At 58.7% G+C, this 17,415-nt stretch overlaps 1 protein-coding gene across 1 annotated transcript; it reads right to left on the reverse strand.

The window, feature by feature from the left end:
* Window positions 1–149: 149 nt before the first annotated feature.
* LOC131570582 (antigen peptide transporter 1-like) lies at window positions 150–17,410 on the reverse strand. The gene is made up of 10 exons (XM_058822946.1): window positions 17,062–17,410; window positions 14,403–14,508; window positions 11,150–11,495; window positions 9,009–9,206; window positions 7,501–7,629; window positions 6,598–6,804; window positions 4,500–4,673; window positions 3,260–3,419; window positions 1,330–1,466; window positions 150–374 (listed from the first exon to the last, which is right to left on the reverse strand). Exons 1-10 carry the CDS (start codon window positions 17,156–17,158, stop codon window positions 150–152), a joined length of 1,779 nt encoding a protein of 592 aa, XP_058678929.1. The 5' UTR covers window positions 17,159–17,410.
* Window positions 17,411–17,415: the final 5 nt, after the last annotated feature.

Raw genomic sequence — 17,415 nt, forward strand, 5'->3', positions numbered from 1 at the left:
CCTCAGTGTCCCCTGCTGTCACACTCTCTGTCCCCGCTGTCCCCATTGTCCCCCGGTGTCCCCCAGGGGACGCTCCCCAGCTCCTCAGTGTGCCCTGCTGTCACAGTCTGTGTCCCCGCTGTCCCCATTGTCCCCCGGTGTCCCCATCCTCAGTGTGCCCTGCTGTCACAGTCCGTGTCCCCGCTGTCCCCATTGTCCCCCGGTGTCCCCCAGGGGACGCTCCCCAGCTCCTCGGCGCTCCCCAGCTCCCGCAGCCGCCCCCCCTCCAGCAGTGCCACCCTCGGTGCCAGCTGTGCCAGGGCCACCCTCGCTGTCACCAGCAGCACCGCCGGGCCCTGCCCCGGCCCGCGGCCGCGCAGCAGCTCCTGCTCCACCTGCGGGGACACCGGGGGACACCGGGGGACATTGGGGACATTGGCGACATGGGGGACATTGGGGGAACATGGTGGGCACGGGGGACACAGCAGGGGTGTGGGGACATCGGGACCAAGGGGACATCGGGATTGGGGCCTTGTGGGACGAGGTGACATGAGGATGTGGGACCCAGGGGACATTGGGACCAAGGGGACACCGGGATTGGGGACCCAGGGGACAGGGGGACAGAGGGGACATGAGGATTGGGGACCCAGGGGACACAGGGAGTGAGGACCCAGGGGACAGAGGGACCCAGGGGACAGAGGGAATATTGGGGACACAAGGATTGGGGACACCGGGGACAGGGGGCACATGGGGGACACAAGGATTGGGGACCCAAGGGACGTGGGGAATGGGAACCCAGAGAACGTGGGGACAAGGAAGGGACCCAGGGGACACACAGGGACCAAAGGGACACAGGGACAGGGACATGGGGAGTTTGGTCACCTAAGAGACCCCAGGGGATGTGGGGACATGTGGGACCAAGGGGACATCAGGATTGGGGCTGTGTGGGACAAGGTGACATGAGGATGTGGGGACCCAGGGGACATTGGGACCAAGGGGACACCGGGGATTTGGTGGCACAGGAGACCCCAGGGGACACAGGGATGGGAAGAGAGGGGACACAGGGGACACGGGGCATGTGGGGGACACAGGGATTGGGGACCCAGGGGACACAGGGATTGGGGACCCAGGGGACAGGGGGACACAGGGACATGGGAAGTGGAGACCCAGGGGACAAGGTGACCTAGGGGACACAGGGCATATTGGAGACATGAGGACTGGGGACCGAGGGGACACAGGGAGTGAGGACCCAGGGGACACAGGGACGGGGCTCTGACACAGGGACAGGGCCGTGTGACACAGGGACACAGGGACAGGGCCGTGTGACACGGGGACAGCGCTGTCACCTACCTGGCACCGCGTCACGGGGTCCAGGGCCCTCGTGGGCTCATCCAGCACCAGCACCTGGGGGTTCCTGAGCAGCGCCCGGGCCAGCGCCACCCCCTGTGCCTGTCCCCCCGAGAGCTGCAGCCCGCGGGGACCCACGGCTGGGGACACAGGGACAGTGTGGGGACAGTGCCACCCCCTGTGCCTGTCCCCCCGAGAGCTGCAGCCCGCGGGGACCCACGGCTGGGGACACAGGGACAGTGTGGGGACAGTGTGGGGACAGTGCCACCCCCTGTGCCTGTCCCCCCGAGAGCTGCAGCCCGCGGGGACCCACGGCTGGGGACACAGGGACAGTGTGGGGACAGTGCCACCCCCTGTGCCTGTCCCCCCGAGAGCTGCAGCCCGTGGGGACCCACGGCTGGGGACACTGGGACAGTGTGGGGACAGTGTGGGGACAGAGAGGGGACAGCGAGGGGACACACAGAGACACTGTGGGGACATTGCGGGGACAGCAAGGGGACATTGGGGGGACACAATGGGGACACATTGGGGACACAATTTTCCCTGCAGGGGGATACCTGCTGTACCTGTGTCATGGGAACAGCAGGGGACACCATGGGGACACCATGGGGACACCATGGGAAAAAATGGGAACACAACGGGGACACTCTGGGGACGCAATAGGAACACTGTGAGGACATAAAGGGGACACAATGGGGACACAATGGAGACACCATAGGGACATAATGGGGACACAATGGGAAAATTTGGGACACCAAGGGGACACATTTAGGACATCTTTGGGACACACTGGGGACACTGCAAAGGGACACCTGCTGTACCTGTGTCATAGGAACAGCCAGGGACACCATGGGGACACAATGGGGACACAATGGGGACACTGCAGGGGGACACTATGGGGACACAATGAGGACACCATAAGGACACTATGGGGACAAAATGGGGACACCACGGCGAACACAGTGGGGAAACCATGGGGACACCTTGGGGACACTGTGGGGACACCGTGGGGACATAATGGGGACACCGTGGGGACATAATGGGGACACTATGGGGACACAAATGGGACACAATGAGGACACGATGGGGACACCTTGGGGACACAAATGGGGACACTGTGGGGACACACTGGGCACATAATGGGGACATAATGGGGTCACCACGGGGACACCATGGAGACACCACAGGGACACCATGGGGACACACTGGGGACACTATGGGGACACAATGGGGAGACCTTGGGGACACAATGGGGACACAATGGGGACACTATGGGGACACAATGGGACTCAATGGGGACACCATGGGGACACACTGGGGACAGTGCAGGGGACACTATGGGGACTATAGGGACTATAGTCCCCCATGACACTATAGGGACACACTGGAGAGACTATGGGGACACCATGGGGACACCAAAGGGACACACTGGGGACACCATGGGGACACACTGGGGACACACTGGGGACACCATGGGGACACAAAGAGGACACCATGGGGACTCCATTGGGACACCTTGGGGACACTATGGGGACATTATGGGGACATAATGGGGACATAATTGGGACACAATGGGGACACCATGGGGACACCATGGGGACACAATGAGGACAGAACGGGGACACAATGGGGACACCATGGGGACACAATGAGGACACCATGGGGACACCACGGGGACACAATGAGGACAGAACGGGGACACAATGGGGACACCATGGGGACATAATGGGGACACTGCAGGGGGACACCTTGGGGACGCACTGGGGACACCATGGTGGCACACTGGGGACACCTTGGGGACACCATGGGGACACCTTGGGGACGCATTGGGGACACCATGGTGGCACACTGGGGACACCTTGGGGACACCTTGGAGATGCATTGGGGACACCATGGTGGCACACTGGGGACACCTTGGGGACACCTGCCGTACCTGTGTCGTAGCCCTGCGGCAGGTGCTGGGCCCAGCTGTGCACCCCCACGCGCCGCGCCGCTGCCACCACCGGTGTCCCCTCCTTGTGTCCCCAGCCCAGGCTGATGTTGGCACTGAGGGTGCGGGACAGGAGGGACGGGCTCTGCAGGACACCGGCCACCTGCGGGGACATGGGGACAGCATCAGGATTGGCAGGGACAAGGAGGGGACACCTAGGGACACACGGGGTGGGGGCAGGGTCATGGTGAGGTGACACAGGGGTGGCTGTGAGGAGCTGTTGGGGACACGGGATGGCAATGGGGATGTGTTGGGGACACAGGGTGACACGGTGGCCGTGGCATGGGACAATGAGTGACCTGGAGTAGCCATGGTGACCCACTGGTGACACAAGGGTGGCACTGGGGACCCAGGGGGTGACACAAAGGTGGCACTGGGGACGCAGGGGGTGGCACTGAGGCACCCATTGGTGACTTTTGGGGGGCAGTAGGGACACATTTGGGGCACAGGAGTGACCTGGGGATGGCAATGGGGATGTGCTGGGGACACAGGGTGACACGGTGGCCATGGCTGTGGGGACAATGGGGTAGCCATGGTGACCCACTGGTGACACAGGGGTGGCACTGGGGAACTGTTGAGGACACAGGATGGCAATGGGGATGTGTTGGGGACACAGGGTGACATGGTGGCCATGGCTGTGGGGACAATGGGTGACCTGGGGTAGCCACAGTAACCCACTGGTGACACAGGCATGGCACTGGGGACACTGGTGGCACTGAGGCACCCATTGGTGACACAGGGGTGGCAGTAGAGACCCATTTGGGACAAAGGAGTGACCTGAGGGTGGCAGTGGGGACCTGTTGAGGACCAGGTGTGGACACAGGGGTGGCTGTGGGGACCTGTTGGGGACAACAGGGTGGTCATGGGGACACAATGGAGAGGTTTGGTGGCAGGGGGACAGCAGCAGGGGATGGATGGTGACCTGGAGGTGGCTGTGGGGACCCGTTGGGGACAGCACTGGTGACTTTGGCGTGGCAGAAGGGACCCATTTGGGGCACAGGAGTGACCTGGGGATGGCAACGGGGACGTGCTGGGGACACAGGATGGCAATGGGGACACAATGCAGAGGTTTGGTGACAGGGGGACAGCATCAGGGGATGGATGGTGACCCGGGGACAGCACCAGGGGATGGATGGTGACCAGGGAAGGCCATGGTGACCCGAGGGTGTCCCGTGAGCGTCACCTGCTCGCGCAGCGCGGGCTCCGAGCGCGGGCTCAGGGGGGTCCCGTTGAGCAGCACCGTCCCGGCCGCCAGGGGGCGCAGCCCCAGCGCCGCCGCCGCCAGGGAGCTCTTCCCGCCGCCAGGGGGCGCCAGCACGGCCAGGGCCTCGCCGGGGCGCAGCGACAGCGACACCCCCTGGTGGCGGCAACGGGGATCGCGCCCGGCACCGCCACGTGTGACGCGTGTCCCCCGTGTCCCCGGGTCCCCCCGTGTCCCTCCATGTCCTCCCCGTGTCCCTCCATGTTCAGTGTGTCCCCCTGTGGCCCCAATATCCCTCTTGTCCCCTCATAGCCCTAATATCCCCTTGTCCATGTGCCCCAATTTCCCCAATATCCCCTTGTCCCCCCGTGCCCCATGCGCCCCCATGTCCACAATACCCCCATGTGCCCCTGTCCCATGTGTCCCTCCATGTCACCAATGTCCCCTTGTCCCCCTAAGTCCCATGTTTCCCCATATCCCCAATGTCCCCTTGTCCCACCATGTCCCATGCGTCCCCCCGTGTCCACAATATCCCCATGTGCCCCTGTCCCATGTGTCCCTCCATGTCACCAATGTCCCCTTGTCCCCCTAAGTCCCATGTTTCCCCATGTCCCCAATGTCCCCTTGTCCCCCCGTGCCCCATGCGCCCCCGTGTCCACAATATCCCCATGTGCCCCTGTCCCATGTGTCCCTCCATGTCACCAATGTCCCCTTGTCCCCCTAAGTCCCATGTTTCCCCATGTCCCCAATGTCCCCTTGTCCCACCATGTCCCATGTGTCCCCCCGTGTCCACAATATCCCCATGTGCCCCTGTCCCATGTGTCCCTCCGTGGCCACAATATCCCCTTGTCCCCCCATGTCCTCCCCATGTCCCCAATATCCTCTTGTCTCCCCATGTCCCATGTGCCCCAATGTCTTCCTGATGTCACCAAAATCCCCTTGTCCCCCTGTGGCCCCAATATCCTCTTGTCCCCCCATGTCCCACATGTCCCCCCCATGGCCTCAATATTCTCTTGTCCCCCCATGTCCCACGTGTCCTCCCATGGCCCCAATATCCTCTTGTCCCCCCATGTCCCATGCGCCCCCCATGGCCCCAATGTCCCCGTGTCTCCCCATGTCTCATGTGCCCCCCATGTCCCCAATATCTCCCATGTCCCATGTGTCCCCATGTCTCCCCCATGGCCCCAATATCCCCTTGTCCCCCCATGTCCCCAACGTCCCCTTGTCCCCCCATGTCCCTTGTGCCTCTGACCCATATCCCCCCAAGTCCCATGTGCCCCCATGTCCTTCCCATGTCCCCAGTGTCCCCTTGTCCCCCCATGTCCCATGTGCCCCCATGCCCACCATACCCCATTGTGCCCCTGTCCCATATTCCCCCATGTCCCACGTTTCCCCGTATCTTCCCCACGTCCCCAACATCCTTTTGTTCCCCCATGTCCCACATGTCTCTCTGTGGCCCCAATATCCCTTCGTACCCCCATGTCCCATGTGCCCCCACGTCCTCCACGTGTCCCCAGTGTCCCCTTGTCCCCCCGTGTCCCTTTATGTGTCCCATGTCCCCGTGGCCCTCCATGTCCCTTGTGCCCGTGTGCCATGCCCCCCATGTCCCATGTTCCCCCATGTTCACAATAGCCCCATGTTTCCCCATGTCCCCAATGTCCCCTTGTCCCACCATGTCCCATGTGTCCCCCCCAAGTCCCCAATATCCCCCATGTCCTCCCAATGTCCCACATGTCCCCCCATCTCCCCATGTCCCATGTGCTCCTATGCCCACAATATCCTTTCGTCCCCCCATGTCCCAAGTGCCCCCACTTCCTCCCCATGTCCCCAATGTCCTCTTGTCCCCCCATGTCTCCCATGTCCCGCCATGTCCCATGTTCCTCCATGTTCACAATACCCCCACATTTCCCCACATCCTCCCCATGTCCCCAGTGTCCCCTTGTCCCCCCATGTTCACAATACTCCCGTGTTCCCCCATGTCCCATGTCCCCCCCATGTCCTCCCCATGTCCACAATATCCCCTTGTCCCCCCATGTCCCCCCACGTCCTCCCCGTGTCCCATGTCCCCATGTCCCCACACCTTGAGGACGGGCTCAGAGCGCCCAGGGTAGGTCATCCAGACATCCTTGAGGCACAGCCCTGGAGTGCCCGCGGTGTCACAGCTCCGGGGTGGCGCAGGTGACGGTGGCCCTGCGGGTGTCCCCACCTTGGCCTGCTCCAGCAGCTCCAGGAGGGTCTCAGAGGAGCCAACGGCCTTGGCCAGGATGGGGACGTACAGCAGGACAGCCTGGGGACATGGGGTGACATGGGGTGACAAGGGACACTGGGGACATGGGGACGTGGGGTGACAAGGGGATATTGGGGACACGGGGGAGAGCTATGGCATGGCCAGGGGACAAAAGGGACATTGGGGACATGGGGACATGAGGGGACATGGGGCAGCGATGGCATGGCCTCGGGGACACAAGGGACATTGGGGACACTGGGGACAGTGGGACATGGGGTGGTGATGGGGACATGGGGACATGAGGTGACATGGGGGAGCTATGGCATGGCCTGGGGAACACAAGGAACATTGGGGACATGGGGACATGGGGACATGAGGGGACATGGGGAGCTATGGCATGGCCTGGGGGACACAAGGGACATTGGGGACATGGGGACATGAGGGGACATGGGGAGCTATGGCATGGCCTGGGGGACACAAGGGACACTGGGGACATGGGGGGACATGGGGAGCTATGGCATGGCCTGGGGGACACAAGGGACACTGGGGACATGGGGGGACATGGGGAGCTATGGCATGTCCTGGGGGACACAAGGGACATTGGGGACACAGGAGACAGGGACAGGGACATGGCCAGGAGAACACGGGGACATCACTGTGAGGATGTGGGGACACGGGGACACAGGGAACGGGGATGGGGACAGACTGGGGACGAGACAGGACACGCTGGGGACATGCACAGGACACATTTGTCACCTCCACAGCCCGGGTGAAGTTCAGCTGGCACATGAGGATGGTGACCAGCTCCCCACGGGTGACACTGCCTGCAGCCACCAAGCGTCCCCCCAGGAAGAGCAGCGCCAGCTTCAGGGCCAGGGCAGGGAACTGGGGACAAGGGACACACAGGGCGTCAGCCCAGCCTCCTGTCACCGTGTGTCCCCAGCCCCGTGCCACCGTGTCCCCTTCCCCAGGACACCCATCCCCATGCTCCTCAAGCCCAGGCCACCACGTTTGGCCATGTCCCCTGGCCCCACGCTGCTGATCCCCATGTCCTGCCACCCCCGTGCCACCATGTCCCTGTGTCCCCATGTCCCCTTGCCACTGTGTCCCCTGTCCCCACATCTGCCATCCCTGTGCCACCATCCCCAGTGTCCCCATGTCGCTGTACCTGTGTCTTCAACCCCCTGCCACCACATCCGACGTGGTGCCACATCCCCGTGTCCCCTATTCCAATGCCACCACACTCCCATGACCCCCAGCCCCCTGTCCCATCTGCCATCCCCGTGCCACCACCTCCATGTCCCCATGTCCCTGTACCTGCGTCTTCATCCCCGTGCCACCACATCCAAGGTGACCTCCTGCTGCCACCTCTCCATGTCCCCAGACCCTTTGCCACTCTGTCCCGTCCCCACATCTCTCATCCCCGTGCCACCACCTCCATGTCCCCTATTCCAAGGCCACCAAATCTCCATGTCCCCCAGACCCCTGTCCCCACACCTGCCCTCCCCGTGCCACCACCCCCGTGTCCCCATGCCCCTGTGCCTGTGTCTTCATCCCCGTGCCACCACATCCAAGGTGACCTCCTGCTGCCACATCCCCACATCCCCTCGCCCTTTGCCACTGTGTCCCCTGTCCTCACATGTCCCATCCGTGTGTCCCCATGTCCCTGTACCCATGTCTTCATCCCCCTGCCACCAGCTCTCCATGTCCCCTATTCCAATGCCACCACGTGCCCATGTCCCCCAGCCCTGTGCCACCACATTCCCATGTCCCCAGCCCCTGTTGCTCACCCCCAATGTCCCCATGTCCCCATACCCCGCTGGCCCATAGCCCGGCCGCGTAGGCCAGCGCCTCCCGCTGCTCCAGCCGGTGTCCCCGTGCCACCATCCCCGTGTCCCCAGTGTCCCCATTGTCCCCATACCCCGCTGGCCCATAGCCCGGCCGCGTAGGCCAGCGCCTCCCGCTGCTCCAGCCGGTGTCCCCGTGCCACCATCCCCGTGTCCCCATTGTCCCCATGTCCCCAGTGTCCCCATACCCCGCTGGCCCATAGCCCGGCCGCGTAGGCCAGCGCCTCCCGCTGCTCCAGCCGGTGTCCCCGTGCCACCATCCCCGTGTCCCCAGTGTCCCCAGTGTCCCCATTGTCCCCATACCCCGCTGGCCCATAGGCCGGCCGCGTAGGCCAGCGCCTCCTGCTGCTCCAGCTGGTGTCCCTGTGCCACCATCCCAGTGTCCCCAATGTCCCCATGTCCCCAGTGTCCCCATACCCCGCTGGCCCATAGGCCGGCCGCGTAGGCCAGCGCCTCCCGCTGCTCCAGCCGGTGTCCCCGTGCCAGGTGGCGCCGGACGCGCTCGGTGACACCGGCCTCGTGCCCGAAGGCCCGCACTGTCCCCACAGCCCCCAGCGCCTCCAGGGCCACCGCCGTGGTGCTGGCCTGGGCCGCGCGCACCTGCCGCGCCAGCTCCTGGGGACACGGGGGACACGGGGTTACACTGGGGACAATGGGTCACACTGGGTGACACTGGGGACAAGGGGGGACACGGGGTCACACTGGGGACACACTGGGGACAATGGGGACAGGGCGTCACACTGGGGACACACTGGGGACAAGGGGGTCACACTGGGGGACACTGGGGACAATGGGTCACACTGGGGACACGGGGTCACACTGGGTGACACTGGGGACAAGGGGGGACAAGGGGTCACACTGGGGACACTGGGGACACGGGGTCACGCTGAGGACAATGGGTCACAGTGGGGACACGGGGTCACACTGGGTGACACTGGGGACAAGGGGGGACAAGGGGTCACACTGGGGACACGGGGTCACACTGGGTGACACTGGGGACAAGGTGTCACACTGGGGACACACTGGGGACAAGGGGGTCACACTGGGGGACACTGGGGACAATGGGTCACACTGAGGGACACTGGGGACAAAGGGGGACGCGGGGTCACACTGGGTGACACCGGGGACACACTGGGGACAAGGGGGTCACCGTGGGGCCACCCTGGGTGACACTGGCACCTGCCGGGCCAGATCCTGGGGACACAGGGGACAATGGGTCACACTGGGGGACAATGGAGACAAGGGGTCACACTGGGTGACACTGGGGACAAGGGGTCACACTGGGGTCAACTGGGGACACACTGGGGACAAGGGGGTCACCGTGGGGCCACCCTGGGTGACACTGGCACCTGCCGGGCCAGATCCTGGGGACACAGGGGACAATGGGTCACACTGGGGACACTGGGGACAGTGGGGACACGGGGTCACTGGGGACAAGGGGTCACACTGGGGGACACTGGGGGCAAGGGGGTCACACTGGGTGACACTGGGGACACACTGGGGACAAGGGGGACAGGGCGTCACACTGGGGACACAGGGGACAAGGGGTCACACTGGGTGACACTGGGGACAAAGGGGGACATGGGGTCACACTGGGTGACACTGGGGACAGTGGGGACATGGGGTCACTGGGGACAAGGGGTCACACTGGGGACACTGGGGACACACCGGGGACACACTGGGGACAAGGGGTCACACTGGGGACAAACCGGGGACACACTGGGAACACACTGGGGACACAGAGGTGACAGGAAGGTGACCATGGGCACAGGGAGGTGACAACAGGGACAAGGAGGTGACACTGGGGATAGGGAGGGGACAATGGGGACGGGGAGGTGACGATGGGGACAAAGAAGTGACAACAAAGACGGGGAGGAGACAACGGGGACAGGCAGGTGACAAAGGGCGCGCAGAGGTGACAACGGCGACGCCGGTGACACAGAGGTGACAGCGAGGATAGGGAGGTGACAATGGGCACACAGAGGTGACAATGAGCAACAGAGGTGACAATGGTAACACAGAGGTGACAATGGGCACACAGAGGTGACAATGAGCACACAGAGGTGACAATGGCGACGCCGGTGACACAGAGGTGACAGCGAGGATAGGGAGGTGACAATGGGCACACAGAGGTGACAATGAGCAACAGAGGTGACAATGGGCACACAGAGGTGACAATGAGCACACAGAGGTGACAATGGCGACGCCGGTGACACAGAGGTGACAGTGAGGATAGGGAGGTGACAATGGGCACACAGAGGTGACAATGAGCAACAGAGGTGACAATGGGCACACAGAGGTGACAATGAGCACACAGAGGTGACAATGGCGACGCCGGTGACACAGAGGTGACAGTGAGGATAGGGAGGTGACAATGGGCACACAGAGGTGACAATGAGCAACAGAGGTGACAATGGGCACACAGAGGTGACAATGAGCACACAGAGGTGACAATGGTGACGCCGGTGACACAGAGGTGACAGCGAGGATAGCGAGGTGACACCGGCGACACAGGGGTGACACAGGGGGTGACCGCGGTGACGCGGACGGGGCCGTACCTGCTGCGTCCCGGCCACGGCGCGCGGCAGCAGCAGGAACGGCGGCAGCGCCAGCGCCGTCAGCAGCCCCAGCGCCGGGGACAGCCAGGCCACCGCGGCCAGCAGCGCCAGCGCCCGCGTCACCGCCCAGAGCGCCGGCACCAGCGCGTCCGCCAGCGCCTCGTGCGCCGCCTCCGCGTCGCCGGTCACCCGCGCCGCCACCGCGCCCGCCGTGTCCCCCAGGCCGCCGCCCACGCCGGGCACGTCCCCGCGCAGCACCGCGGCCACCGCGCCGCGCTGCAGCCGCGCCCGCGCCCGCGACAGCGCCAGCGCCGCCGAGGAGTCGCAGCCCAGCTCCGACAGCGCGCTGCGGGGACGGACGGACGGACGGACGGACAGACGGACAGAGAGAGGGGGGTAGAAATGAAAAATACGACAATTATTTTGGGGGGGGAAAAAAAAAAAAAAAAAGAGTTGCCGAACCAGTTAAACCAGTTACTGCTAAAGTAAAGTTCTACCTGTTCGCTATTGTAATCACCGCTCGTTTTTTGCTAGTTGCTCCTTTTGTATCAGTGTGGCCCTGCCTGGTGCTGAGGTTCATGGTTCTTTCTCTCCAAAACGTGACAGGAGAGGACATGGGGGGACATGGCAGGGGGTGGCATCAGAGAAAATGCAAAATAACCTCGAGGCCAGCACGCCATGGGAAGCAACCCCACCAAACTCACCGAAAAGAGCCCAAAAACAACGAGCCAACGCAGAATTGAGAGATCAGAGAGATATCTGGAGGAAAAGACTCCAAAAACAACGAGCCAACGCAGAATTGAGAGACCAGACAGATGTCTGGACGAAAAGAGCCCAAAAACAACGAGCCAACGCAGAATTGAGAGTTTAGAGTGATGTCTGGAGGAAAAGAGCCCAAAAACAACGGGCCAACGCAGAATTAACAGACCCGAGAGATGTCTGGAGGTGAGGAACACAGCGCTGAACCTGCAGAGATGCTGAGAACCTTTGCTGCAAAGAGCTCAGCCGGAACCAAGACCCCGAGACCGGAAAACCCAAAAGTTGTAACACTTTTGGGTTTGTAACACAAACCCACTCCTCTTGTTATAAACAAAAAAATCTGCCAAATTTTTTTTTGGGGGGGAAAAAGGGGAATCCACAAAATTGGAAGGTTTTCGGGAGCAAGAGGCAGGCCCCAGAGACAGCAGAACTCTGAGCAGACCTAAAGCAGCAGCCATGAGATAGATGAGGAGAAAAATTATGTAAAAAATAGAAAAGTAACGACAAACAAAATAAAAAATTAAGAACAATGGCCTGTGTATTAACGCTTGTCTGAACAGATCTCTAAGCTGCAGAAAGTTTATCTGGCAACATCCCGTGGGTGTCACAGCCCAGCTGGGTGGTGGCACTGCAGGGATGGATGGACAGAGGGGGCAGAGGGGTTGTAAATCAAAAATCTGACTTTTTTTTGGGGGGGGGAAAAAAAGGGTTTCAGAACCTTGACGGTGTTCAGAGGGGTCTTATGTTGAAGGAAGAGAGGAAAACCTGACTCCGTAATTCGGATGGCTTGATTTGTTATTTTATGATATATATTACATTAAAACTGTACTAAAAGAATAGAAGAAAAGGATTTCATCACAAAGAATAGCAAAGAATGATAACAAAGGTTTGTGGCTCGGACAGGGAGTCTGTGATTGGCCATTAATTAGGAACAATCACACGAGGCCAATCCCAGATGCACCTGCTGCATCCCACCGCAGCAGATAACCAATGTTTGCATTTTGTTCCTGATGCCAATCACCTTTTCAGGAGGAAAAACCCTAAGAAAGGATTTTTCATGAAAAGATGTCTGCGACAATGCCTGGAGGTGAGGAACAGAGCACCGAGCCTGCAGAGATGCTGAAAATTGTTATAAATAAAATATCTGCCGATTTTTTTTTTTTTTTTTTGGGAAAAAAGGGTTGCAGAGTGAGCCAGTCACACCGGTTGCTGCCAAGGTGGAGTTCTGCCTGTTTGCTATTGCAATCACCGCTGGTTTTCGCTAATTGCTCCTTTCGTGTCAGCGTGGCCCTGCCTGGGGCTAAAGTGATTGTTCTTCTCTCCAACTTTTATACAAAACCCTTTCTTTATGATTCTTCCTCCCGAGAAGCCGGGAGGCCTCAGGAACAAAATGCAAACATTGGTTATCTGCTGCTGTGGGATGCAGCAGGTGCATCTGTGATTGGTCTCGTGTGGTTGTTCCTAATTAATGGCCAATCACAGACTCCCTGTCCGAGCCACAAACCTTTGTTATCATTCTTTCCTATTCTATCCTTACCAGCCTTCTGATGATACCTTTTCTTCTATTCTTCTAGTATAGTTTTAATTTAATATATATAATAAAATAATAAACCAAGCCTTCTGAAACATGGAGTTAACATTCTCCTCTCATTCTTCATCCTCACACCCTTGTGACCACTGTCACATCCGAGTCACCCTTGGAGCAGTTTTGGACCCGTCGAGCCGCCCAACACTGAGCTGATAATTTAATAATTTATTATATTATTATAATATTATTTATTAATATTAATAATATTAATAATTTAATAAAGGCATTAAAAAGGAGAAAAAGTCCCTGCCCTATTTCAGCGATCACATTTAATAAAGGCATTAAAAAGGAGAAAGTCTCCTGCCCTGTTTATTTCACTGATCACATTTAATAAAGGCATTAAAAAGGAGATAAAACCTCCTGCCCTGTTTATTTCACTGATCACGTTTAATAAAGGCATTAAAAAGGAGATAAAACCTCCTGCCCTGTTTATTTCACTGATCACGTTTAATAAAGGCATTAAAAAGGAGAAAAAGTCCCTGCCCTATTTCAGTGATCACGTTTAATAAAGGCATTAAAAAGGAGAAAGTCTCCTGCCCTGTTTATTTCACTGATCACTTTTAATAAAGGCATCTAAAAGGAGATAAAACCTCCTGCCCTGTTTATTTCACTGATCACGTTTAATAAAGGCATTAAAAAGGAGAAAAAGTCCCTGCCCTATTTCAGTGATCACGTTTAATAAAGGCATTAAAAAGAGAAAAATCCCCTGCCCTGTTTATTTCAGTGATCACGTTTAATAAAGGCATCAAAAAGGAGATAAATCCTCCTTTCCTGTTCATTTCAGTGATCACGTTTAATAAAGGCATTAAAAAGGAGACAAAACGTCCTGCCCTGTTTATTTCACTGATCACATGTAATAAAGGCATTAAAAAGAGAAAATTCCCCTGCCCTGTTTGTCTCACCCACCTGGCGAGCCCCACCAGCACCAGGGGCCACACGGCGGCCGCAGGGTCCTCCTCTTGTGTCACCTGGTCGGTGACACGGCCCGTGAAGTAGGGGGCGGCCACCTCACCTGTGGGGACACGGCGGTGTCGGGGCGGTGACCCCTGAATTGGGGGCAGAGAGCTGGAAATGGCATCCTGACCGCTCCCAAAATCGTCAGATCGACCCCAAGATCGGATCCTGATTCACCAAACCGGGTGCTCAAAACCTCTAAATTGGGTCCTGACCCACAAACTGGGTCCTGACCTCGCTCAAATCAGATTCTGCAAACCCCAAACTGGGTCCTGACCCCTCAAATTTGCCTTGCAACCCCCCCAAATTGGGTTCTGGAAACCCCCAGTTACGTCCAAACCCTTTAAATTGGATCCCAAAGCCCCTCAAAGGGGTCCTGTTATATCCAAAGGATCCCAAACCCCCTCAAATGGGATCCTGACCGCTCCCAAAATTGTGTGATCGACCCCAAGATCGGACCCCGATTCACCAAACCGGGTGCTCAAAACCTCTAAATTGGGTCCTGACCCTCAAATTTGCCTTGGAAACCGCCCATTGCATCCTGTCCCATCGCATTTATGTCCAAAAAGCCTCCAAATAAAACCCCAAAGCCCCTCAAATGGGTCCTGTTATGTCCAAAGGATCCCAAACCCCCTCTAATCAGATCCTGACCATTCTCAAAATTGTGGATTGAGCCCAAAATTGGATCCCAAAGCCCCTCAAAGGGGTCCTGTTATATCCAAACCCACAAATCAGATCCCAAAACCTCTCAAATCACATGCTGACCACTCCAAAATTGTGTGATCGGCCCCAAAAATTGGATCCTGATTCCCCAAATTGGGCGCTCAAAACCTCTAAATTGGGTCCTGACCCTCAAATTGGTTTCTGACCTCGCTCACACCAGATCCGAAATCCCCCAAATTGGGTCCTGAAACCTCAAATTGGCCTTGCAACCGCCCCAACTGGGTCCTGGAACCCCCAGTTATGTCCAAACCCTTTAAATTGGATCCCAAAGCCCCTCAAAGGGGTCCTGTTATGTCCATCCCTCCAAATCAGATCCCAAATCCCCTCAAATTGGATCCTGACCACTGCCAAAATTGTGTGATCAGCCCCAAAATCAGACCCTGATTCCCCAAATCAGGTGCTCAAAACCTCTAAATTGGGTCCTGACCCTCAAATTGGTTTTGCATCCCCCCGCTGCATCCTGTCCCATCGCATTTATGTCCAAAAAGCCTCCAAATCAGAAGCCAAAGCCCCTCAAAGGGGTCCTGTTATGTCCAAAGGATCCCAAACCCCCTCTAATCAGATCCTGACCATTCTCAAAATTGTGGATTGAGCCCAAAATTGGATCCCAAAGCCCCTCAAGGGGGTCCTGTTATATCCGAACCCACAAATCAGATCCCAAAACCTCTCAAATCACATGCTGACCACTCCAAAATTGTGTGATCGGCCCAAAAATTGGATCCTGATTCCCCAAATTGGGCGCTCAAAACCTCTAAATTGGGTCCTGACCCTCAAATTGGTTTCTGACCTCGCTCACACCAGATCCGAAATCCCCCAAATTGGGTCCTGAAACCTCAAATTGGCCTTGCAACCGCCCCAACTGGGTCCTGGAACCCCCAGTTATGGCCAAACCCTTTAAATTGGATCCCAAAGCCCCTCAAAGGGGTCCTCCATGTCCAAACCCACAAACTGGGATACCAAATCTCCTCAAATCGGATTCTGACCGCTCCAAAATTGAGTGTTGAGGCCCAAAAATTGGATCCTGATTCCCCAAACCGGGTGCTCAAAACCTCTAAATTGGGTCCTGACCCTCAAATTGGTTTCTGACCTCACTCACACCAGATCCGAAATCCCCCAAACTGGGTCCTGAAACCTCAAATTGGCCTTGCAACTGCCCCAACTGGGTCCTGGAACGTCCAGTTATGGCCAAACCCTTTAAATTGGATCCCAAAGCCCCTCAAAGGGGTCCTGCCATGTCCAAACCCACAAGTGGGATCCCAAAGTCCCTCAAAAGAGGTCCTGTTATGTCCAAATCAGATCCCAAAGTCTCTGAGGGGAGTCCTGATATCTCCAAATGGGATCCCAAAGCCCCTCAAGGGGGTCCTGTTATGTCCAAACTCCCCAAATCAGATCCCAAAGCCACTCAAGGGGGTCCGGTTATGTCCAAACCCCCCAAATCGGATCCCAAAGCCACTCAAGGGGGTCCTGTTATGTCCAAACCCCCCAAATCAGATCCCAAATCCCCTCAAGGGGGTCCTGTTATGTCCAAACCCACAAATGGGATCCCAAATCCTCTCAAGGGGGTCCTGTTATGTCCAAACCCCCCAAATCAGATCCCAAATCCCCTCAAGGGGGTCCTGTTATGTCCAAACCCCCCAAATCGATCCCAAAGCCCCTCAAAGGGGTCCTGTTATGTCCAAACTCCCCAAATCAGATCCCAAAGCCACTCAAGGGCGTCCTGCCATGTCCAAACCCACAAACGGGATCCCAAAGCCCCTCAAAGGGATCCAAACCCTCTAAATCGGTTCCCAAAGCCCCTCAAGGGCGTCCTGCCTTCTCCAAACCCACAAATGGGATCTCAAAGCCCCTCAAAGGGATCCTGACCCCCCCGGTCGGGGTCCCCCCGTACCGAGAGCCGAAGCCGACATCAGCCCCCCCACCAGCGTCCATCGGCCGCGCTCGGGGCCCAGCAGGGCCAGGAGCCGGCGAATGGGGGGTGACAGCATCGGGGACACGGGGACCGGCGGGTTCCGCTGTGTCCAGTGGCTCTCGGTCTGTCCTGCTGGCTCCCGCTCCCGGTCGCTCCCGGTTCTCCCCGCCGGTGGTTCCGGGTGGTTCCGGGCAGTCCCGGGGTCCGTGCGGGTGCCGGTGCCGCTCGCAGCGTGTCCCGGTCCGGACCGTGTCGCTCCCGGCCGGTGCCGGTGCCGGTGCCGCCCCGGTCCCTTCCCGGCAGCCGCCGCCGCTTCCCGGAACGCGCGCGCGG

This window comes from Ammospiza caudacuta, chromosome 36 (assembly GCF_027887145.1).
Source record: "Ammospiza caudacuta isolate bAmmCau1 chromosome 36, bAmmCau1.pri, whole genome shotgun sequence".
NCBI lineage: Eukaryota > Metazoa > Chordata > Aves > Passeriformes > Passerellidae > Ammospiza > Ammospiza caudacuta.